The sequence below is a fragment of the Lissotriton helveticus genome, chromosome 10, assembly GCF_964261635.1.
Source record: "Lissotriton helveticus chromosome 10, aLisHel1.1, whole genome shotgun sequence".
NCBI lineage: Eukaryota > Metazoa > Chordata > Amphibia > Caudata > Salamandridae > Lissotriton > Lissotriton helveticus.
The window spans coordinates 1,179,876,661-1,179,902,411 of NC_136071.1; the positions used below are offsets into that span (position 1 = coordinate 1,179,876,661).

General features: G+C 46.8%; 1 protein-coding gene across 1 annotated transcript in view; it reads left to right on the top strand.

Moving 5' to 3' along the window:
* Window positions 1-25,751, top strand: part of COLQ (collagen like tail subunit of asymmetric acetylcholinesterase) — a 452,986-nt gene that overhangs the window by 218,554 nt on the left and 208,681 nt on the right. Inside the window, 2 exon segments of the mRNA XM_078662856.1 lie at window positions 7,093-7,119; window positions 24,208-24,252. Of these exon segments, the coding sequence (XP_078518982.1) occupies window positions 7,093-7,119; window positions 24,208-24,252 (72 nt within the window).

Here is a 25,751-nt window from a genome sequence, read left to right on the forward strand (position 1 = left end):
CTTCAGCTGGGGGGCTGGTGACAGAGAGTGGGACATACCAGGTCTGACCTAGCTGCAGCTAGGGGGCTGTTGACAGAGAGTGGGACATACCAGGTGTGACCTAGCTGCAGCTAGTGGGCCGGTGACAGAGAGTAGGGCATACCAGGTCTGACCTAGCTGCAGCTAGGGGCTGGTGACAGAGAGTGGGACATACCAGGACTGGCCTAGCTGCAGCTAGGGGGCTGGTGACAGAGAGTGGGACATACCAGGGCTGACCTAGCTGCAGCTAGGGGCCTGGTGGCAGAGAGTGGGACATACCAGGTCTGACCTAGCTGCAGCTAGGGGCTTTGTGACAGAGAGTGGGACATACCAGGTGTGTCCTAGCTGCAGCTAGGGGGCTGGTGACAGAGAGTGGGACATACCAGGGCTGACCTAGCTGCAGCTAGGGGGCTGGTGACAGAGAGTGGGGCATACCAGGACTGACCTAGCTGCAGCTAGGGGCTGGTGACAGAGAGCGGGCATACCAGGTCTGACCTAGCTGCAGCTAGGGGGCTGGTGACAGAGAGCGGGCATACCAGGTCTGACCTAGCTGCAGCTAGGGGGCTGGTGACAGAGAGTGGGACATACCAGGTCTGACCTAGCTGCAGCTAGGGGGCTGGTGACAGAGAGTGGGACATACCAGGTCTGACCTAGCTGCAGCTAGGGGGCTGGTGACAGAGAGTGGGACATACCAGGTCTGACCTAGCTGCAGCTAGGGGTCTGGCGACAGAGAGTGGGACATACCAGGTCTGACCTAGCTGCAGCTAGGGGGCTGGTGACAGAGAGTGGGACATACCAGGTCTGACCTAGCTTCAGCTGGGGGGCTGGTGACAGAGAGTGGGACATACCAGGTCTGACCTAGCTGCAGCTAGGGGGCTGGTGACAGAGAGTGGGACATACCAGGGCTGACCTAGCTGCAGCTAGGGGGCTGGTGACAGAGAGTGGGGCATACCAGGCCTGACCTAGAGGCAGCTAGGGGGCTGGTGACAGAGAGTGGAGCATACCAGGTCTGACCTAGTTGCAGCTAGGGGCCTGGTGACAGAGAGTGTGATATACCAGGTTTGGCCTAGCTGCAGCTAGGGGGCTGGTGACAGAGAGTGGGACATACCAGGGCTGACCTAGCTGCAGCTAGGGGGCTGGTGACAGAGAGCGGGGCATACCAGGTGTGACCTAGCTGCAGCTAGGGGACTGGTGACAGAGAATGTGACATACCAGGTCTAACCTAGCTGCAGCTAGGGGGCTGGTGACAGAGAGTGGGACATACCAGGTGTGACCTAGCTGCAGGTAGGTGACTGGTGACAGAGTGGGACACAGCATGTCTGACCTAGCTGCAGCTAGGGGGCTGGTGACAGAGAGTGGCACATACCAGGTGTGACCTAGCTGCAGCTAGGGGGCTGGTGACAGAGAGTGGCACATACCAGGTGTGGCCTAGCTGCAGCTAGGGGGCTGGTGACAGAGAGTGGTGCACACCAGGTGTGACCTAGCTGCAGCGAGGGGCTGGTGACAGAGAGTGGGACATACCAGGTGCGTCCTAGCTGCAGCTAGGGCCTGGTGACAGAGAGTGGGACATACCAGGTCTGACCTAGCTGTAGCTAGGCGCCCAGTGGTACAGGAGCAGCTGCTGGGAGAGGCCCCTTGTACAGGTACAGCTCCCTCAATTCAGCTGCTTATTGAACGTCACTAAAGGGCGTCATTGTACAGGTGTAGCTCCCTTGAGGGCATCATTGCTCTAGTGTAGCTCCCTATGTGTCTCATTACACAGGTGTAGCTCCCTAGAAGGTCTCCTTGTGGAGGGCTAGCACATAGGAGGGTGCCTTTGTGCAGGAATTGCTCCTGGGAGGTTGACATTGGTGGAGGGCTAGCAGGGTATCTAGACACTGGCTTTCCGCTGTTAATAGTGCATCACTCTGGGTATCTAGACACAGACGCTCTAGTGTTAACAGTGCAGCACTCCGAGTAACTAGGGGGTATATTATCAAGGCGGGCGATATGTAATTATCTCCGCTTTAGCAGCTGTTTTCGGCCGCAAAGCGGCGATAATTTCATCGCCCTATTAGCAAGCTGTCGCTAACAGCAGTTAGCGACAGTTTGTAGGCAATAGCGAGTGGTTTGGGGCCCGCTTTGCATGTCAGTGATATTTATCGCTAATGACATGCAAAGTGGGCGTACCCAACCTGTTAGCGACTGAAAGCAGTCGCTAACATCACTATTGCCTATTATCAACACAGGCGTACCGATAAAAAAATGTGCGCTAAGCGCGAATATCGCTGAAAACGAACGCCTGCTCAGACCAGTTCTTAGCCATTATATCCTATGGGAGATGGATATTCTGGCTAAGTCCCCATTGGCGATAATGTGTGAATATTGCTGGATTACCGGTGATATTCACGCATTTTGCCGCTAAAGCTGGAAATTTTATCGCATTAGAGATAAACGTTGCTAATAGCATGTTATTTCTGCGATTATAAAATCCGGCGAGGCACGGCGATAGACAAAATTTTGCTAAGCTTATTTAGCGCTAAATTTCGCTAGTTGATAATATGCCCATAGATACTGTTGTTTTGGTGTTAATAGTGCAGTACTCCGGGTAACTAGGCACTGGCATTCTGCTGTTATAAGTGCGGCTCTCTGGGTATCTAGACACTGTTGTTCTGGTGTTGATAGTGCATCTCTCTAGGTACCTAGACACTGGCGTTGATAGTTGTCGGTGCGGGAAACCCCTACTTTTGAACACACTGAAATTTACCTCAACAACTAGCCCATGGATTGAGGAATAGGCGACATTATTAAACCACAGTTTCTTGAGGCGATATGTCCCGAAGGTCAGGCACCTTCCACAACCTCAAAATAAAGTAAAAAGAATAAGGGCCTGCTCAACAATTGAGTCCTAGATGAGCTGAATAAATGCAAAGGATTTCTTCCAAAAATGTAAAAATGTAAAAATGATATGCTGCAGAGTCATCATAAAATGTTTGCCATGAGCACTCTCAGCAAATAGAGCATCAAAGAGTATGCAAAATGATTCCAAGTCCTAAAGGAGCAGCAAAATCAATAGAGAAATGGACCTCATTCCTGGTAGCATTGGAAAGTCTCTGGCTCAGCCCCAAAATCAGGGATTTATATGGCAATTCTTCCCATAGAACAGAAGTGAAAGTGCAGATTCTTCATGGTGTGAGCAAAGGAATCAGGTGTATTGGCAAATCAGTTTTACATATTGCCTTACCACCTAAGCACTATCCCACTGCATGAACATTGATTCTGCCCACTCTATGCTAATGTCAGCCGGAGATGACAGGACACAGTATTATGAATGAACAGGGCACAGTCGACTAGCGGGCGGTCCTCGGAAGCATTCAGTATTGTGATCATTCTGGAAAGTTTTGGCAGAAATAATGAACAGTGAAATATGCAGGGAAAAGATATTAGTGGCTTCCATTTTGAAAAAGATTACAATCGGACCTAAATTGATGCCTAGTCAGCAATAGCTAAGAAAACACACTTCTACACATCATAGGCCTTTCCTTTTAAATGCTGCAGCATCATGTTATTGAATATGTGTATAATCGAGAGCAAATCTAAATTCTAAACACTATTGATAATGCACAAAAATATAAATGCACAAACACTCCAACATTGTTCAGTGCTGTCTGGGTCTCAGGAAACTGGGTTTAATCGTACAGCGTGTTGATAGTGCAGCACTCTCTATGCGTCTAGACACAGGTGTTGATAGTACAGCACTCTCTATGTCTAGACACTGGTGTTGATAGTGCAGCACTCACTATGCGTCTAGACACTGGTGTTGATAGTGCAGCACTCTGCATCTAGACACAGGTGTTGATAGTACAGCACTCTCTATGTCTAGACACTGGTGTTGATAGTGCAGCACTCACTATGTGTCTAGACACTGGTGTTGATAGTGCAGCACTCACTATGTGTTCTAAACACTGGTGTTGATAGTGCAGCGCTCACTATGTCTAGACACTGGTGTTGATAGTGCAGCACTCACTATGTGTCTAGACACTGGTGTTGACAGTGCAGCACTCGCTATGCGTCTAGACACTGGTGTTGACAGTGCAGCACTCGCTATGTGTCTAGACACTGGTGTTGACAGTGCAGCACTCGCTTTGCGTCTAGACACTGGTGTTAACAGTGCAGCACTCGCTATGCGTCTAGACACTGGTGTTGATAGTGCAGCACTCACTATGTGTCTAGACACTGGTGTTGATAGAGCAACGCACTCTATGTGTCTAGACACTGGTGTTGATAGAGCAACGCACTCTATGTATCTAGACACTGGTGTTGATAGTGCAGGACTCACTATGTGTCTAGATACTGGTGGTGATAGTGCAGCACTCACTATATGTCTAGACACTGGTGTTGATAGTGCAGCACTCGCTATGTGTCTAGACACTGGTGTTGATAGTGCAGCACTCACTATGTGTCTAGACACTGGTGTTGATAGTGCAGCACTCACTATGTGTCTAGACACTGGTGTTGATAGTGCAGCACTCGCTATGTGTCTAGACACTGGTGTTGATAGTGCAGCACTCTCTGTGTCTAGACACTGGTGTTGATAGTGCAGCATTCACTATGAGTCTATACCCTGGTGTTGACAGTGCAGTGCTCACTATGTGTCTAGACACAGGTGTTGATAGTGCAGCACTCACTATGTGTTCTAGACACTGGTGTTGGTAGTGCAGCACTCGCTATGCGTCTAGACACTGGTGTTGGTAGTGCAGCACTTGCTATGCGTCTAGACACTGATGTTGATAGAGCAACGCACTCTATGTATCTAGACACTGGTGTTGATAGTGCAGCATTCTCTGTGTTTAGACACTGGTGTTGATAGTGCAGCACTCGCTATGTGTCTAGACACTGGTGTTGATAGTGCAGCACTCGCCATGCGTCTAGACACTAGTGTTGATAGTGCAGCACTCTCTGTGTCTGGACACTGGTGTTGATAGTGCAGCACTCTACGTGTCTGTACAGTGGTGTTGGCAGTGCAGCGCTCTCTATGTGTCTAGACACAGGTGTTGATTGTGCAGTACTCACTTTGTGTCTAGACACTGGTGTTGATAGTGCAGCACTCACTATGTGTCTAGACACTGGTGTTGATAGTGCAGCACTCACTATTGTCTAGACACAGGTGTTGATAGTGCAGCACTCACTATGTGTCTAGACACTGGTGTTGATAGTGCAGCACTCACTGTTTGTTCTAGACACTGGTGTTGGTAGTGCAGCACTCTCTATGTGTCTAGACACTGGTGTTGATAGCGCAGCACTCTCTGTGTCTAGACACTGGTGTTGATAGTGCAGCACTCTCTGTGTCTAGACACTGGTGTTGATAGTGCAGTACTCGCTATGTGTCTAGACACTGGTGTTGATGGTGCAGCACTCGCCATGCGTCTAGACACTGGTGTTGATAGTGCAGCACTCTCTGTGTCTAGACAATGGTGTTGATAGTGCAGCACTCTATGTGTCTATACACTGGTGTTGACAGTGCAGTGCTCTCTATGTGTCCAGACACAGTTGTTGATAGTGCAGTACTCACTTTGTGTCTAGACACTGGTGTTGATAGTGCAGCACTCACTATGTGTCTAGACACTGGTGTTGATAGTGCAGCACTCACTATGTGTCTAGACACTGGTGTTGATAGTGCAGCACTCACTATTGTCTAGACACATGTGTTGATAGTGCAGCACTCACTATGTGTCTAGACACTGGTGTTGATAGTGCAGCACTCACTATGTGTCTAGACACTGGTGTTGATAGTGCAGCACTCACTATGTGTCTAGACACTGGTGTTGATAGTGCAGCACTCGCTATGTGTCTAGACACTGGTGTTGATAGTGCAGCACTCTCTGTGTCTAGACACTGGTGTTGATAGTGCAGCCCTCACTATGCGTCTAGACACTGGTGTTGATAGTGCAGCACTCTGTGTCTAGACACTGGTGTTGATAGTGCAGCACTCTCTGTGTCTAGACACTGGTGTTGATAGTGCAGCACTCGCTATGGGTCTAGACACTGGTGTTGATAGTGCAGCACTCTCTGTGTCTAGACACTGGTGTTGATAGTGCAGCACTCTCTGTGTCTAGACACTGGTGTTGATAGTGCAGCACTCTCTGTGTCTAGACACTGGTGTTGATAGTGCAGCACTCACTATTGTCTAGACACATGTGTTGATAGTGCAGCACTCACTATGTGTCTAGACACTGGTGTTGATAGTGCAGCACTCACTATGTGTCTAGACACTGGTGTTGATAGTGCAGCACTCACTATGTGTCTAGACACTGGTGTTGATAGTGCAGCACTCGCTATGTGTCTAGACACTGGTGTTGATAGTGCAGCACTCTCTGTGTCTAGACACTGGTGTTGATAGTGCAGCCCTCACTATGCGTCTAGACACTGGTGTTGATAGTGCAGCACTCGCTATGTGTCTAGACACTGGTGTTGATAGTGCAGCACTCACTTGGTGCCAATATACTGGTGCTTATAATACAGACCAATCTTGCTTTCAGGTGTTGATAATACAGCACTCACTGGGTTTCTGGACCCTAGTGTAAACTGCATCACACTTTCTGGGTCTCTAGACACCACTGTTAACATTGCCCCTCTCCATGTCTCTGGGCTCTGGTGGATTTTGATAGCACCGCACTATCTCAGGACAGTGGCTTTGAAGGCGCTTTACTTTGCCAGTCTCAATAGGCTGGTGTAGATAATACCTCACACTCAGTTTCTGGTGTTGACAGTACAGCACTGGCTGGGTCTCTGGACACGAGTGTTAGCCTCACAGCACTCTTTGGGTTTCTACAGAGTAGGATGGTGAGCTGAGGCCAGAGGCCGGTCCTTGTGCAGCACGCGAGGTGTCCACACAAGACCCAGGCTGGATGCCTCTTGATCTCTTTATGTGCAGCAAACACTGCTCAGAGTCCACGAGGCAGAGGGCTCGATGCTGATTGTGTATTGTAGCAGACTATGCTTATGTCATGTTGATTTGGGTTTGTTTCTCTGTCTTCATTGGAGGGCATGGTGCCATCAACAGTACACTCACACCATGTTTTTAACTCATTTTAGGGATTTCCTGGACCGAAGGCAGAAAAGGTGAGTGCTGAGCTACTGTGCAGTTAACTGTGGTGAGTATGTTTGAGAAATGTTTATAGGAGCTAACCAGCTTTACATGTTACTATCTGGGGATAGCCCAATGTCAGGACCCACCTATCATATTCTGAGGAAAGGTCAGTGCCAGGACTCACCCATCACACTCTTCAGTGAGGTCAGTGCCAGGACTCACCCATCACACTCTTCAGTGAGGTCAGTGCCAGGATTCACCCATCACACTCTTCAGGGAGGTCAGTGCCAGTACCCACCCATCACACTCTTCAGTGAGGTCAGTGCCAGGGCTCACCCATCACAGTCTTCAGTAAGGTCAGCGCCAGGACTCACTCATCACACTCTTCAGTGAGGTCAGTGCCAGGACTCACCCATCACACTCTTCAGTGAGGTCAGTGCCAGGACTCACCCATCACACTCTTCAGTGAGGTCAGTGCCAGGACTCACCCATCACACTCTTCAGTGAGGTCAGTGCCAGGACTCACCCATCACACTCTTCAGTGAGGTCGGTGCCAGGACTCACCCATCACACTCTTCAGTGAGGTCAGTGCCAGGACTCACCCATCACACTCTTCAGTGAGGTCGGTGCCAGGACTCACCCATCACACTCTTCAGTGAGGTCAGTGCCAGGACTCACCCATCACACTCTTCAGTGAGGTCAGTGCCAGGACTCAACCATCACACTCTTCAGGGAGGTCAGTGCCAGGACTCACCCATCACACTCTTCAGTGAGGTCAGTGCCAGGACTCACCCATCACACTCTTCAGTGAGGTCAGTGCCAGGACTCACCCATCACACTCTTCAGTGAGGTCAGTGCCAGGACTCACCCATCACACTCTTCAGTGAGGTCAGTGCCAGGATTCACCCATCACACTCTTCAGGGAGGTCAGTGCCAGGACCCACCCATCACAATCTTCAGGCAGGTCAGTGCTAGGACTCACCCATCACACTCTTCAGTGAGGTCAGTGCCAGGGCTCACCCATCACAGTCTTCAGTAAGGTCAGCGCCAGGACTCACCCATCACACTCTTCAGTGAGGTCAGTGCCAGGACTCACCCATCACACTCTTCAGTGAGGTCAGTGCCAGGGCTCACCCATCACAGTCTTCAGTAAGGTCAGCGCCAGGACTCACTCATCACACTCTTCAGTGAGGTCAGTGCCAGGACTCACCCATCACACTCTTCAGTGAGGTCAGTGCCAGGACTCACCCATCACACTCTTCAGTGAGGTCAGTGCCAGGACTCACCCATCACACTCTTCAGTGAGGTCAGTGCCAGGACTCACCCATCACACTCTTCAGTGAGGTCGGTGCCAGGACTCACCCATCACACTCTTCAGTGAGGTCAGTGCCAGGACTCACCCATCACACTCTTCAGTGAGGTCGGTGCCAGGACTCACCCATCACACTCTTCAGTGAGGTCAGTGCCAGGACTCACCCATCACACTCTTCAGTGAGGTCAGTGCCAGGACTCACCCATCACACTCTTCAGTGAGGTCAGTGCCAGGACTCACCCATCACACTCTTCAGTGAGGTCAGTGCCAGGATTCACCCATCACACTCTTCAGGGAGGTCAGTGCCAGGACCCACCCATCACAATCTTCAGGCAGGTCAGTGCTAGGACTCACCCATCACACTCTTCAGTGAGGTCAGTGCCAGGGCTCACCCATCACAGTCTTCAGTAAGGTCAGCGCCAGGACTCACTCATCACACTCTTCAGTGAGGTCAGTGCCAGGACTCACCCATCACACTCTTCAGTGAGGTCAGTGTCAGGACTCACCCATCACACTCTTCAGTGAGGTCAGTGCCAGGACTCACCCATCACACTCTTCAGTGAGGTCAGTGCCAGGACTCAACCATCACACTCTTCAGTGAGGTCAGTGCCAGGACTCACCCATCACACTCTTCAGTGAGGTCAGTGCCGGGATTCACCCATCACACTCTTCAGTGAGGTCAGTGCCAGGACTCACCCATCACACTCTTCAGTGAGGTCAGTGCCAGGACTCACCCATCACACTCTTCAGTAAGGTCAGTGCCGGGATTCACCCATCACACTCTTCAGTGAGGTCAGTGCCAGGACTCACCCATCACACTCTTCACTGAGGTGAGTGCCAGGACTCACCAATCACATTCCTGGGTGAGGTCAATGGGTGGGGGCCCACCCCTTGCATTCTGCAGTGAGGTCAACACCTGAGTCCATCCACCATTTTCTGCACCATGATAACTTCTAGGGCCTCTATAGCTCATTCTGCAGTGATGGCATTGCCAATGCCCACCATCACATTCTGCATTGAGGTCAGTGCCAGCACCCACCCATCACATTCTGTAGTGAGGCCAGCACCAGTGCAGCAATAACAACCATCACTTTCTTCAGTGAGGTCAGCAAAGGTTTCCACCCAGCACATGCTTCAGTTAATTTATGTATATATATATCTCAATGTTGGCAACAAAGTCTTAGTAAATGGCGTGACCCTTATCAGAGTCCAGGTTAGACTGCTCTCAGACCTACTCACCATCCAGGGTCTTTAACATACACCTCTGCCGAAACGTGCTCCTCCTTGTACATTTTCTCCTGAGGCTTCATCCTCAATTACTCAGGTACAGACAAGGTCTCCACAAGGATCTAAGAGCCCGCAGCGACAAAGATCCCCGTCCAGGACCCCACGTAGGCAGAGATCAAGTTCTAGGGCACCACACAGAAGTCACCGTCCAGATCTAGACGACCTCACTGATCTAGATCTTGCCGAGACAGGTACAGGACTCCTTCCTGGTCCACCACCTCTCACGCAATGGTGAGAGATTACTCACCAACATTATCGGGCTCACCCCTGGCGAGTTTCTCCGGGGGATCTTCTCACCACTTTCAATGATATATTCATCAAAGGGGCAGTGAAGCTAAATGTTGACATTCAGGTACCTGTCACTTCATCATCAGTCATATTCAAGACTATCACAGATGGGCATCCACACCTCTGCAACCTCTGGTTCCAGGTCTATTGGAGCCTGACATGCTCATTTTTCGGACTCTAGCATCTCTAAGGGGTGAACCATCACGTATCCTTAAAAAATACAAAGCTCCCGACCAAAACCCGCTCTTCCTGAGATCTGATCCTCCTCCAGATACTGTGATTGTCGCGGCCACAAGAAAAACGCATCCTATGGCATCATCGACAGTGCCCCCAGGTAAGGACAGCCAACAAATCGACTCTTTAGACAAAAAGATGTGCAGTATGTCTGTATCCATTATGAAGGTAGCCAGTGCCTCTGCATTATTAGGGAGGTACGACAGATCACTCTGGGACTTGCTGTCCAGATTTTCAGAAAAGTTGCCAAAAGAGGACAGGCAAGATTTTCAGAAGATTCTTCAAGTCATCCTGGTTGCAAACCAGGTCATCAGTGCAGCTGCTGATGCTTCTGACTTTGCATCTCACCGATATTCCCATTGGATTTGTTAAAGATCCTTCTCCTGGCTTCCCCTTACAGGCCAGCAACCCGAGGATCAACACAGAATACTAAATCTACCGTTCACAGAAAATTCTCTGCTCGGAACACACATGGATGATGAGATGGCGAAAATGAAGCCGGAACTAGATACACTCAAGGCAGTGGGCCTCGAGAAGAGTAAAGCATTCCACTGCGGGTTCCGGCCCTGTGATCAGTGATCTTACCAACAGAGGGTTCAAACCCCTCACTGGGTACTGCAACAACAACACCAAGGCTGGTCACACTACCATCCCTGCCGACCAGCTCGAGGAAGAGGAGCATCCTTTTCCAAGATACAAGCAAAGAGTGGTCACTTCCCCCTTCTCTGTTCCCCCTCCCAATGGGGTAAGTATTGTTAAACATCTGGATGAGCGCAAGATAACAAGTGAAAGTTGGTCTTGAATATTGTTAAAAATGGTTACTCACTTCAAGTTCCCTCCTGGTATCCTACTGAGGAAAACAACCTGTCATCAACAAGCCTTATTGTAAAATGAAGTAGACATGCTGCTACAAATGGAAGCCACAGAGTTCCCATTCCTTCAAAAGGGACTGGAAATATCTTCTGCTTCTTCCTGGTCCAGAAAAAAGGCCCAATCGAGAGCACAGGCCCATTCTGGACTTAAGGCTTCTGAACAAGTACATCCTTAAGGAGAAGCTTAGGATGGTTGCCCTTCACTAGATCTACCCCAAGCTCGATCAGGGGAACTGGATGTGCGCCATTGATCTTCAGGATGCCAGCATTCACAGTTCGATCGCCAGGAGATATCGGACGTTCCTGCACTTCAGAGTGGTATCCAAACACTACCATTACAAGGTATTGCCCTTCGGGCTCAAATCGGCCCCTCACATGTTCTCACAATGCATGGCAGTAGTCACAGCATACCTGCGGAGGAAGAAAATATTTATCTACCAATACTTAGACGATTGGCTGATCAAATGTTACTCCCCATCGCTAACGCAGGAACATTTTTAGATCTGCCTCGAAACCCTACAAGATTTGGGCCTACAAGTCAACTTCAAAATGTCTATGAGTACTGACTCAAAAAATACACTACCTGGGAGTGTCTCTAGATACAAAAGACGCAAGAGTGTATCCTTCGAAGGAGAGATTATCTTCAATCAGTATGAAATGTTACACTCTCCTCCACACTTCTCATCCATCGGGCAGACAAGTGGCGTCTGCATGGGTCGATGGCAACCTGCATCTTAATTTTCCCCAATGCTAGGTTAAACATGAGGCTGCTACAGCAGGCTCTGGAAGATCAGTAGTCTCCGTTTTCGGACCTCTGGGAGGACAAGGTGGTTCTCTCAAAAGATGTCAGACAGTCGCTCACGTGGCGAATGCAGATTCAGCAGCTAATGGTAGAAGTTTCCTTTCACCAGGAACTTCCCACACAGACTCTTTTCACGGATGCTTTCCTCCAGGTTTGGGAGGTCAGATGGGCTCTCTACAAACTCAAGGCCTTTGGTCGGACAATGAGCAGCTCTACCTCATCAACATGCTGGAGCTGAGGGAAGTCCACCTCTCCCAAGTTTTTTTTATCCATCCATGAAGAGAAGCTCTCTCCTGATACAAACACACAACTTGACCACAATGCCTTAATTTAACAAACAAGTAGTACCTCTGTACTGTCCCCTATCTCTCCAAGCACACTCCCTCTGGAAGTGGCTAATTGCCAAGGGTTTGAGAATCTCCGCCATCCACCTGCCAGGGACACTAAACACCCAGGCAGACTTAATCGGTCGCAACTTCGCCGAAGCTCACAACTGGTTTCTAAACAAATTGTCGCACTAGACGTCTTTCGGAAATGGGGCAACCACAAATCAACTTGTTTGCAGATGAAAATAACAAAAAATGCTAAGACTACACATCAAGGTTCTCCGAACCAGGATCGAAGGGGAATACCATTTTGATAAACTGGTCAGGGAGATTTCTCTCCACATTTCCCCCGATTCCATTGATTCCTACAGTGATCAACAAGCTCTACAGGTCCAAGACCAGAATGATTCTTATAGCACTGAAATGGCCTTGCCAGTTGTGGTTCCCAGACCTGTTACACCTATTGGAAAGACCACACAAGAGGTTGCCATACAGCAGGATCTCCTTTGCAGTTCGGAGGACAGATTTTCCAGCCCAGCCTGCCCTCGCTGAACGTGACATCATGGCTCTTAAATTCCTCCAATATGGTCACTTAGGTTTTTCACAGGACTGTATGGCCATTGATAGAGTCCAAGAGGCCCTTGACCAGAAAATCATATGCATTCAAGTGGAAACGGTTTTATTTGTGGTGTGCCCAGAATGGTCATCATCCGATTTTGGGGCGAGAAAGTGTAATCTTACATTATCTTCTACGTTTAGCGAGGTCTGGCCCTCAGTTTTCAGCTATAAAGGTACATTTTGCCGCTGTTACTGCCTACAGAAAGTCTCCCACGTAGGTTTTCTTCTTTCAAATACCTGTGGCCAAATATTTCTTGGAAGGCTTAACCGCATGCGTGCGGGCGGAATTCCGCTCGTACGCTGACTTTTTCAAAAGCGCATGTTACGTGACGAGCTGGGCTCGTCATGAGCGTGCGAGGAGGCTACCTCATGACGAGCCCAGCTCGTCATCAGCGTCGAAGGGGTTAAAGAAGGTATATCCTTGGTAAGATCACCTTCCCCTCCCTGGGAACTCAGTGTGGTGCTCTAAAAATTATTGAGCCCCCCATTCGAACTGATGCACACTGCTTCCTTACATCACCTTACTTAGAAAACAGCTTTTCTGTTTGCTATTACTTCAGCACATAGAGTCAGTGAAATCCAGGCTCTGTGTTAAAGAACCCTATATGGTATTTCATTCAAACAAGCAGGTCATGAGAACACATCCAAGTTTTCTTCCTGAGGTGATTTCTGATTTCCACATTAATCAGACCTTTCTCTTTCAACATTTTTCCCTAACCCTTCCACATCAGTGGCAAGGACTTTGCACTCATTAGATATTAAGCGAGTCCTTAAGTTCTACTTAGACAAAACAAAAGATATCAGACAATTTGACCGTCTGTTTATCGACTATGGTCCAATGAGAACTGGTATAGTTTCTTCAGAGCAAACAATCTCTAGGTGGATAGTCTCTTGTATAGTGCTTTCCTACCAGTTAGCCAATAAGCACCTGGGGCCTCATTTATGAGGCCTTGCGTGAGTTTTGGGCTTCCGATGTGTCACTTTTTGTGACGCATCGGCGGCGTAAAACATGCCTCCTGATGCGCACTATTTACAAAGTGACGCATCTAAGCAGATGCGTCACTTTGTAAACCCCTGCGCTACATTATACCTGCGTCAGGTATAATGTATGCAGAGGGGGCGTTCCCCCGCAAAAAGCCTGGTAATAGTGATGCAGTGAAATCTATGAGATTTCACTGCGTCACTTTTAGGACGCTGTTGCGTCAAAATCTTGCGCCTGCCTCACAGCAGGCGTAAGACTGACGCAAACCCTTTCACATGGGGCTTTCCCCATGTGAAAGCAAGCATTGCTGGAGTTGCATCACTTTTGTGACACACTCCAGCAATGCGTCACTTTTGCGCCTACAGATACGTCAGAAATACTGATGTATCTGTAACTCCTTGCGACATGATGCTTCATATTATAAATATGACGCATCAATCATGTCGCAGGGAGAGCGCAGTGAAAAGTGACGCATCGCTGTTTTCACGCAGCGATGCGTCACTTTTCATAAATGAGGCCCCTTAACTTCTAAACCCAAAGCTCACTCTACGAGGGGTAAGGTGGCTACTGTTGCTCTGCTCAGAAATGCAACCACCGTGGAAATTTGCAAGGCGCAACATGGACATCGGTACATACTTTTGCTAACCATTATTGTCTTGACTCATACACTGAGTCAGATGCTCATGTAGGGCAGGCTTCTTCGAGAAAAGTCTTTGGATGATTTATTTTCAACTGCTATTAAATGATTCTATTCGTCCGCAGGTGTGTGGGGTGGGCTTGCTACTCTAGTCGGTGCTTATGACTATTGATGAGTATCCAGTGGAAAAGAAGAATACATTGGTTACCTGAAATCCTAGTTCTCTTCCAGGGAATACTCATCTAACTCATAAGCAACCCTCCCTCCTCCCCAGACGAATACAAAAAGCAACCACGATTATATTGTTAATATTCTGAATGTTCATGTCACCGTAAATAAAGACCTGACCTAACCGTCACCTCTGGGGCATGATGGGATGCTGGTGGTCCTTTGAAGTCTTAAAGGCACAGTGCCAGTATTCTCTGTTATGTTTACAATGCACCCTATTGGTTAACAATGACTTCCATTCGATTGTTTGTTCCTTTCAAATATAGGCTATGTTCTTACACTTTAAAGTCTTATTTTCTGTATTACAGAAATGTTGACTGGTTGTGGGGTTTTTCAAATGAAAAACCCGATGTAATTTGGGCATTGTTTTGCCTTTTCTCTCCTTATGACTTTGATGAGTCCAGGCCGACTTCTAAATTCACCATTCCAGATTCACAAACACTTCCTCAGGTTTCTATGGAATCCACTCTTCCCCCACCTTCGTCTCCTCTGCTCCCTCCTTCTCCGCCTCCTCCTCCATAACCAGTGATTCCAGCGGGACTTCCGTTGCCACATCCGCCAGACATTCCTTCTCTGCCACCATAGTCTCATGTACCAGTGACACCTACACCAAAACACCCTGGATGTTGATCCCGTCACACCAAACCTCGCAGCAATAGGTCTAGGTCTAGGTCAAGATAGAGATCCCACCACCATCGTCACTCAAGATCTCCCAGACGTTCATGCTCAAGGCAGAGAAGATAGTCTTCATCCATTTAAAAATTCTCACTATCTCAAAATACCACTTCCTCTTCAGGACCGTACTCACCAACAGCAATAGATTCACCTCCAACGTAAATGTACCCTGTGGATGATCAAAACACCTTTCAGGAGGTTCTTATTAGAGTTGCTAAAAAATTAAATATTGACTTACCGACTCCCACAACATTCATGTTGTTAATTTTTTTAACACTCCATCAAAGCTCAGAAACACAAGGCAATTACTTCCCAGCATTCCAAGTCTTTTAGAACCAGCTATGGAACTTTTTTGGGAACCGATGGATATAAGACTGCACCATCGCGCCTGCAGAAAAATACAGACCATTGGATCAGGATCCCTCCTTCTATCATTCATATCCTAATCCATGTTCCAACATCGTCTTAGCTGCTTGGAAACTAAATGCCACATCTTCGTCATATACTGATTCTCCTGACAAACAAAGTAAAAAATTGGATTCTGTTGGCCGAAAAGTCTGCAGGACCGTTGCTGTTTCTATGAAAGCTGCTAGCACAACTGCTCTCCTAGGGTGTTATGATAGGACTCTTCTGGGATTCTATTCAACAATTCCTGGAAGATCTTCCCAGAGATAAACATCAGGATTTCCAAGAAATTTTCAATGAAGGCATGATGGTGTTGAATCAGATCATCAGTTCTGTAACTGATTCCTCCACACGAGCACCACAAGGCTGCTCTCATGGTCAGGCACTTCAAAGTTCTTCTTGGCTCAGACTAACAGGCTTGACCCTGAAACCCAGCACCAAACTTTGAACCTGCCACTTTCAGGAAACACCTTATGTTGTTCTTATGCTGACAATGAGATGTCTCATATGAAATCCGAGTTTGACACTCAGAAAGTTGTTGGATTTGAGAAAAGGTGTGAATATAGTAGACATTACTACAAGCCCTATGACTGCTGATACTTCCACCAGAGGGTTCAGACCCCTCATTGACTTCAGGGGGAACAAGGCCAATCTCAACAGCCACAGAGAGATCAGCAACAATGCCATCAGTCAAGGGGCAGCAAGCCACTAAATTAAGCGGTGACAAACAAGGAGACTTATCCTCCCCCTTCTATATTAACAACTCTGGTAGGGGGAAGTGTAACATGATATCTACAAGAGTGGCAAAAAATAACCAAGGACAAATGGGTTCTGAATATTGTAGAACAAGGATACTGTCTTAGATTCAAGTGTCCTCCACCATCCATTCCACCGAAGAAACTCTCCCTCTTCCATCGGGAAAAACTGCAACAAGAAGTTTCCATCTTATTGCAGAAATATGTGGTGGAAAAGGTCCTGTCTCACCTGAAAGAAATTGGAATGTATTCATGTTACTTCCTGGTGAACAAGAAAGGACTGAAAAACAAGTAGAGGCCCATTTTAGTCCTCAAGAAGGCGAACAAGTGGGTTTGCAAAGAAAATGTAAGAATGTTGGCTCTTCATACCCTCAACTCCATTAGGTGGAATTTGTTGTGTTCAATAGATCTACAAGATGCCTATTTTCACATCCGGAAAGCCAAGAAACTGAAAATTCCCAAGGTCACTGTAAGAAGGGACAATTACCAGTACAAGGTCCATCCATTCAATGTCAATTTGGCACTACAGACTTTCTCCAAATGCACGGCTGGTATAGAAGCTCACCTCGGAAAAATGAAAATGTATGTCTATCAATGCCTAAATGATTTGCTCATCAAGGCATCTTTGTATTAACAAGCAAGTCAACATTATCATCTAGCTGTCATCACTCTCAATCATCTGGGTCGCATGTGAATCACAAAAAATCTCTCTCGACCCCATTTCAATCCCTACAGTACCTGGGTGGAGTCCTAGATACAGAACACACAAAAGTGTTTCCTACGAAGGAGAGACGGCCATGTATCCTTCAGAAATGTCACAGTCTGAAGACAATAGCCCATCCAACACCAAGAGAAGTCTCCTCTCTCTCAGGGGATCCATGGTGTCATGCATTTCTATGATCCTGAATGCACATCTTTACATGTGGCCTCTAGCACAGTGCCTAGAAGATCAATAGGATCAGCTCTCAGGAAGATGTGAGGACAGAGTGATCACTCAGCTGGTGGTGCCTATCAGAAAATCTACTCAATGGAATGATTTCCCATCAAGACATCATGACCCAAACAATAGTGACTGATGCCTCGCTTACAGGTTGCGGTGCTCATATAGACCATCTACAAATTATAGGCATGTGATCTCAGAAGGAACAGTTTTACCACATCAACTTTCGGGAGCTCAGGGCTGTACATCTAGCCCTGAAAGCTTTTCTCCCATCTTTTAGGGTGAATTGTCTCCTTGTTCAGATGGACAATACTTCAATACATTATCTGAACAAGCAGGGAGGAACAAGGTCCACACCTCTGTCCCTGGAATCACGAACAATCTGGAAATGGCTAATATTCAGGAATCTCAGGATTGCAGTGGTCCATCTGCCAGGAGTCCAGAATGCTCAGGCAGACACTCAGCAGAAGCTTTCAAGAAAATCACCAGTGGGTATGAAATTACTCCGTTATTCATGACATCTTTTGCAACTGGGGTTTTCCTCAAATAGATCTTTTTGCAGACGGAGAAAAAAAGAAACGCCCAAGTTTCGTTAGAGAATTTACGAACCAGGCACACTGAGGAATGACCCATGGAATGACTGGTCAAGCAAATTTTGTTATGCCTTTCCTCTGATTCCCCCACTGGCAACAGTGATAATCAAGCTGTCCCACTCGAAAGCCAGACTGAATCTCCTTGCTCCGGAGTGGTGGGTCATTGATCTCCTACACCTCTTAGAGTGTCTACATAGGAGGCTGCTGTACCGACTGGACCTTCCTCAGAAATATGGGGGCTAGATTCAACACCCGCCTCAAGTCCCTAGATATTTTGTGGGAGAGAGACCTTCTTGTCAGTGTAGTGATCCAGATGTGATTCAAGTGCCTGTGGCCTTTTTGGCTATGTTGCTGCAGATGATGGAGACTTTTAATTCGTTCGTACCACAAAAGCAGACTAATAATCCTCAAATGGGGTTACCGACTGCACCAACTGTACCACCTCCTCCTCCTTTACTAGTTTCACCACCTAAGCAACCTTTGCCACCACTACATCCTTCACCACCAAAGGAACCTTCTTTTACACCTAGGAGTAGAGATGGGGATTCCATTAATTCAATGTATTCAGATATGGATGAGGGGGAAGGTGAGCTTCCTCAGGACAATGGAGGACAAGATGATATTAGGTTGAACTTTGATCTCCCAAGTGGGATGGATGAAAAGCCAAATACGCAAGATTCGCCAGATGATATTTTTAAATTCCATTCCTGAGTGGAAAGAGCTGCCAAGACATTTAACCTACCAATGGAGTTTGTAGATCAAAACTGGTTTCTGTATGGCTTCAAAGAGTAGCTATGGAAATCTGTAAAATATATACCAATTAAAGATTGGTCAGATGTGTTGGACCTGGGTTCACCGGTCTACCTAGGGTAGCCTGGCACCAAGTGGGAAGGCCTAACTTCAAGGCAATCGTGTTGTATTTGCGTCACACTCAACACAGCAACTCAGCGCACCCCCACTTAAGAATGACACCACACCGTTTTTAGAAAAAGTAGAAAAGCTTTATCTTTCCTTTAAATTTGATTTTCAGTTGTGTCAGCAATAACAAATCATCATTTTAAATGCTTCACCATTAAAGTTCCTATTCCTGTAAACACATGAATGGCATAAACTCATGTAACACTAGTGACCCTTATTCAGCCATGGTACTAATCAGCAGGTTTAGATGCAAAAGTCCATTTCAGGCAATGACTCATTTAAATATAAAGTGATTAGCGAAAGGCCTAGAGGCAGATCAATTGTAGTCACATTAGCAAGAATTAGGCAGCTGGATACATTAATTACAAGCCAAGTAGGGCCTAGAATGGAGAAGGCAGGTATTTTCGTTAGTCACATAAGCCTAAAATCAGTTGCAAAATGCATTCACTTAGTAAAGACTGAACATGCATTAGACTCGAAGATAGTTAAAGATCATGCGTTTAGTCAGGCGAGGTACACATTAATACTTGTGAGTAAATATGCCTTCAGTTAGTAATTCCGAAATGACCTGGTTCCTGGACAGCCATAGAAGGATCAGCAGCTGACTCTCAGTTCGCAGGTTTTTAAAGAAGAAGAAACCCCCTTCAGCAGGGTTCTACTGATTCCAGCCTCCCAGCCCTACCATTCATTCTTCCTTCATGGGCAGGTAATCCAGACAATCACTAAGCCCAGCAGAGGCCTCCCTGAGGCGCGCCTCCCTCCATCCCAAACTCCTGCTTACTTCCGTCAGTCGATCCGCAAATGCCGGCAGTCTGAGGGGTTCAGGCTATCCAATGACAGTTAATGCCCTGATCATTGAAGGCAGGCCCACAGAGGCGGGATCCACACCGGACACAGGATGTGCTTTAATTACAGCTTCTTCGGCTGTCTCCGCCTTCCTCCCCCACATGCACACACGAAGGAAAACTCCTCCCTCGGCCTCCTTCAACCCCGCCTCACTCTTTCCGGCGCTCTCCTTGTTAAGGGCGGGTCTTCATCCAGGCCTCAGCTGCCTGGCAACCAACTCTCCGTTGCAGCACACTTTCCATCAATGCCGGCCCCCAGGTTCTCCTCAGCGGGGAACCGGCCGCCCAGCAAGGCCTGAGACGCACTCCCGCCTCCCGTTATCCTAACTCGGGACCAGGCATGAGGGCGCCGCCAGCTCCAACCTTCTAGACCAGCACTCCCGCCACAGGAATTCCGATGGCCAGCGACGGCGATTCAGTAAGTGCTCCGCTACCGCAAGCAGGCTTAGGAGGGACACGTCAGGGCAGCTGGGAGACGGGACATGCCGGGCGCGGGGTGGTAATTAACATAGGGGACTGTTATACCAATGGTCAGCCCCGTGCAGAAGGCAGCCCCACTCACCCTCACCAGACCGGTCAAGTTCCCTCAGTCCACAATCTGTACTTCCACTAGGGGTACTGGTGGTATCGTTGTTTCAAATGGAAATGTCCTCACGGGGTCAGATCAATGGGCTGGGGGTAGCATCACATAAAAGAGTAGCAGCTCCTGAAGGCAGTCAACCCTTCCACAGTGTGCCAACCTGCCTGGTCTCCCGGTTGACCTCTCTCGCCACTTACAATCTCCTCACTCCTCAAAATGGCCGCCCAACATTCCATCTTATATAGCCTGGGCCCAGAGTGTCTAGAGTGGACCAGAAGGTTCTGGAACCCCTCATGTCACCCTATGGCCCAAGGCTGTGAGGTAAATCTTGACGGGCCACCATTTTGTGAGCGTGCCTACTCTTCCCCATTTTGAAAAGAGCACCTGCGCCCCACCATTAATCAGTATTGATGGTGCGCCCGAAGTTTTTAAGCCAACACACCAAAAAAAAACCATAGTGGACACAAAAATGGGAGGCAGAAAGGGAGAGAAAAAATAAGGAGGGACCACCCAAAGGGCTGCCCGGTTTAACAAGATGGACTAAAATTAATGAAGATATTGGCTACGGTTCCAGCTGTAATGCCTTCTCTGGAGAAGAAATATAGGATTTCAAATTTGACTCCAGCTAACCTCACTTATCATACTAAAACGGAGTAAGTTATTTTATCAGTTGCGCAAAGAACAAGGGGGCCGATTCACAGAACTAATTTATGACAAAATCCTAAACTTACTACTTTTGGTATTCACAGAAGGCATTTAGTAGTCTTAAGTTAAGATTTTGTCTTAAATTAGGATTGTGTTTTAAATTAGGATCTTGTCTTGATAGGATTTTGTCCTATGATAGGATTTTGTCTTAAATTAGGATTTTGTCTTCAATCAGGATTTTGTCCTAAATTAGTATTTTGTCTTAAATTAGTATTTTGTCTTAAGTTAGGATTTTGTCTTAAGTTAAATTGAAGACACACTTACATTAAACTTAAGTTTAACATAAGACAAAACCCTAACTTAAGACAACATCCTAATTTAAGACAAAATCCTAATTTAAGACAAAATCCTAATTTAGGACAAAATCTTAATTTAGGACAAAATCCTAATTTAGGACAAAATCCTAATTTAAGACAAAATCCTAATTTAAGACTATTAAATGCCTTCTGTGAATACCAAAAGTAGTAAGTTTAGGATTTTATCGTAAGTTAGTTCTGTGAATTGGGCCCTAAGACCCCAATTACACCATCATGTGGTCCGTCAGACAAGGACAGCAGAATAACTGATAATTTGGGTAGGAGAATCTCATCGATGGCAGCAACTTCAAATAAAATTCCCTGGCAATTTTAGGCCATTATGATTGCCAGATGTGGCAGGACATTGCTGTTTTATGAGAACTTATACCTGAGGGTAAGAAGAAAATGGTACGAGTTATCCTTAAAGAAGGACAGTTAACCTCATCCTACATTATTGATGCAGCAATGGCCGTCTCAAACACAGGTTTCAGCCAACAAGCATGTTGATGAGGCTGTACAAAGTCTTAAAACTGACAGTAACACTGCAAAAGCATTGGGACTTTTACAATACCATAGATTTGGAACATCTATTTTTCATGGCTCTGAAGATATGAAAATTTCAGAGTTGGATTTAACCAATATGAAGGGCAGGGACGCACATGCTACTCTCAAAGACAAATCACATGCAGTCAGGGACACTTCTACAATCAGAATCAAAGACGACTTTATGTAAGATCTGCTGTGAGAAAGAAAAATTCCTCACAAGTACGTAACATTGACAATCAGAAGCGAGCTTGGGTCTCCACCTTTGCCCCTGTTCCGTCCAGCACTCAAAGGTTGGGAGGGGTAATTTTCCTTTGGTGTGGCAACAAATAACATAGGACAAGTGGATAAGACAAATTGTTAGCGGGGTCATGCCACAATCGATCTGGTTGTGACTCTGATCAACAGCAAATGCCTGTGATTTAGAAGCGAATTTTGGCACCCAGGAACAGTGATCAATGCACTTTCGATCAGTTGGTCCAAAATCTTTGCTTATCCTTTTCCTCTGATCACCAGGGTGTTGAACGAAGGCAAAGATAGATCATTGCACTCTGATCCTCATTGCTCAGACTTGGCCACACCAATCTTGGTGCAGCAAACTACTCTAGTTATTAACATGTCCTGCCATTGTTCTGAAGGTGCATCCCGGGATTCTTTCTAGACATCATGGAGAGATTTGTCTTCACGATCCCAAATTGCAGAACTTGACAGCATGATACCTGCCCACCTAGAGGTTGGTCATTTGGATCCACTTAAAGTCTGTAGAAATATTTTGACACAAGCACGAGCTCCAGCAACCAAAAAGACCTACACCGCCAAGTGAAAGCGTTTCTGCATATGATGCAGGGGTAATGGTTATCATCCACGTGTCACGCCATGCTGGGGTGCCCTTGAAAGACATCTGCTGTGCAGCTACCTGGAAGAGCTGGCACACATTCACAAAGCACTACTGCCCAGACGTGGATGCAGAAGCTTGCACAGCTGTGCGATAGCCAGTCCAGAAAAACCTGTTTTGGTAAAAGTGAGCCTGTTTCCTGCCTTGTTTATGTATTATAATGTTTACTGCTTACTATTCTGATTCAAACATGTGAATATATAAAAGATCCGATGTTGGTGAAGGAATTAGTTACTTACCTGTAACTCCAGTTCTCCAACATTGATAACTTTTAGATATTTATATGCAACCCTCCCTGCTCCCAGTCAGAGGGTCACCTAATATTATTCACACACCTGTGCTTTGAAATCTGTGCTATTGTGGTCTCTAGGGGGAGTAGGAGAGCTTAAGTTTCCACCTCATCGGCTGAAGTGCAGGGTGCTTTTAAATTAGGTGGATATGCTTCTTAATGTACAATGACGTTTCAGGCCTATGGCCATTTTACGCAGTATACTGCTGGCTTAATATACCGGGGTTCCAGGCCTGATGACGGGAAATGATAGAAAGCATGTGAATATATAAAAGATATCCATGTTGGAGAGCTGGAGTAACAGGTGACGAATTTCTTCTGACAACTGAAAAGGCCATAGACATTTGCCACTTTGTTAGCACATCCACCTCATTCTAAAGGGACCAAACTCCAGCCAATGAGGTGACAAAGTGCTCTTTACCCAGATCTCTTCACACCTCATATTTCTTTGCACAAGAGTGGAACTATATAAAGATACATGCAGTGCTTGGGATGAGTGTCTATTCAGGGAAGGGGGTGGGCCGCATGTAAATCTAGGAAAGATACCAAGGCTGGAGAATCACAGCTACAGGTAAGTTACTTGTTTTATCTTGGCTGCAAGCTTTTTAAGCCCTTTAAGTGTTCCTGCTTCTCATGTGCCTGTGTTCATCCTTGATTTGTGGATTTATTTTTAAGGTGTGCATTGTGGAGCGGTTTCTGGTGGGTTGATCATTGGTTGGATGTCTTATTTTTGAGAGACGTCACTCTCTTTGCCATATCTATGTATCCACAATAGGCTTGTCCGGCGTCTACCTTTTATTAGGAACTAATGATTGGCTTTAGACCATTTTCTCCATATTCAGTGAACGCCATGTAAAACTAGGGCTTGGATGTCAGTCTGCTGAAACTGTACTCGGTATATCAAGGGGTATTCATGGTGAAGCTGCTCTAGTGCCCAGCTTCTAAGCACAAGTACATCTTTTTACTGTAGTCCTCAAAGCCAGTGACTCACCTGTGACATTACAGCATTGAAGCAGTGAGTAGCGCCTCATTAAGTGCTGCAAAGTACATTTTTGTGTTGTGAACTAACATTTTGTTTCTTTTGCTTTTCTTTAGGGAATTAAGGGAGAACGGGGTGACCCGGGCGCAAAGGGAGATCAGGTAACTGCTGAGAAGCTCTATCATCAGGAAGCAGGAGGCCATGTTTAACTGTTTTTGATAAGAAGATATGTCAATTAATTTTATTCAGAGTTTAAACAGTGCCATACATTTTCATCTAAGCCTGCAGTTGCAGTAACATTTTATTTTTACATTTGTACATCAATAATGACCAAATGCAATGCCATCTCTATATTTTTGTGTATATTTTGTACTGTTCCATCTTGCTGCTGTCAGTGTTACAAGGTTTGGTTTAAAGCACTCCTGTTACACTGAAACCACTTTGTCTGGTGACTACTCGGGTGGAATCCTCACTAAACAAATTAAAACTCTGCATCTAAACTTTTAGTTGGGAACCATTTGAAGTTTCCCTTTCAGCTCTTAATAGGTCCCTGCTCCTCATCAGACCTGCCGCATCTCTCTCAGTACCAGGCACCGCCTGCCTGAGGAGAGTTGCTGTCAGACTACCAAAACCTGTCAATTACGCGTGTCAATCATCTGTCTGAGCTGTCAGGACGGCTGCGCAGCACGGAAGCGCGGCTTCACACTTTACCTCTCCATTTTCCAGTGGGTGGATCTTGGAGTAATACGAAGTGTAGATCACTTTGTCATCCTTCGTGTAGAAGGGGGGGCCAGTGCCGGGGGTAATATTGTAGCAGGTCAGGCATTCGTGTCTGTGATGGCATAGTACTGACAAGGGTGGAAATTCACGCCATCCAGAGAGCGCTCCAAAATCCAGTTTCCAGGCCGTGGGGAATTGTGCAGCTTTAATGATGACATATGTTATCTGGAACACCTTTAGAAAATGACAAAAACATAATTATAGTTTAAGCTTGTGAGAAGGCAAGAAAAAACAAGTGCTAAAAGACAAGCGCGGCCCCGCGGCTGCTAAAGTTAAAGCGATACACAGCTATGCGCCAACAGTTGTCTTTTGCCACTCGTGCACATTTGGTGTTTACCTTACGGGAGCGAGCAGCGGGAGGCGCGATAATTGCTAACAGATGGCGCTGCTGCTAACTCCCGCATGGGAAACGCCAAAGGTGCACGAGTGGCAAGAGAGAACAGTGCAAAACATGCACGAGTTTGACAAAAGTACTGAGCGATGCCAAGAGATCCCTCCTAAGCAACGCTTGAACGCTGTGTAGGCGAGACCTAAAAAGAAGTAACTTCATTATTGATTGGAATGAAACTGAATTGCACAATGTGAAACCAGAATTCCTAGAATCAATCCCGGCTTCCCCACCTGGCTAAATTGAGTGACCCTTGTGAATTGTTTTATTTCACTTTGCCTCCTTTTTCCTCATCATCACATGTCAGAGCACCATCAAATACATGTGGTCAGGATATGCCCTGTACAAAAGCTTCTCTTGTGTTTGATTTAAGAAACTATAACACTGTCCATGTATAATAACAACCCAGGCCACCCAGAGAGATCGACATGACAACTGACTAGCCTCTAAGTTCACTATTGGCATTGTTGTAGGGCGCGAGTAGACATTTAT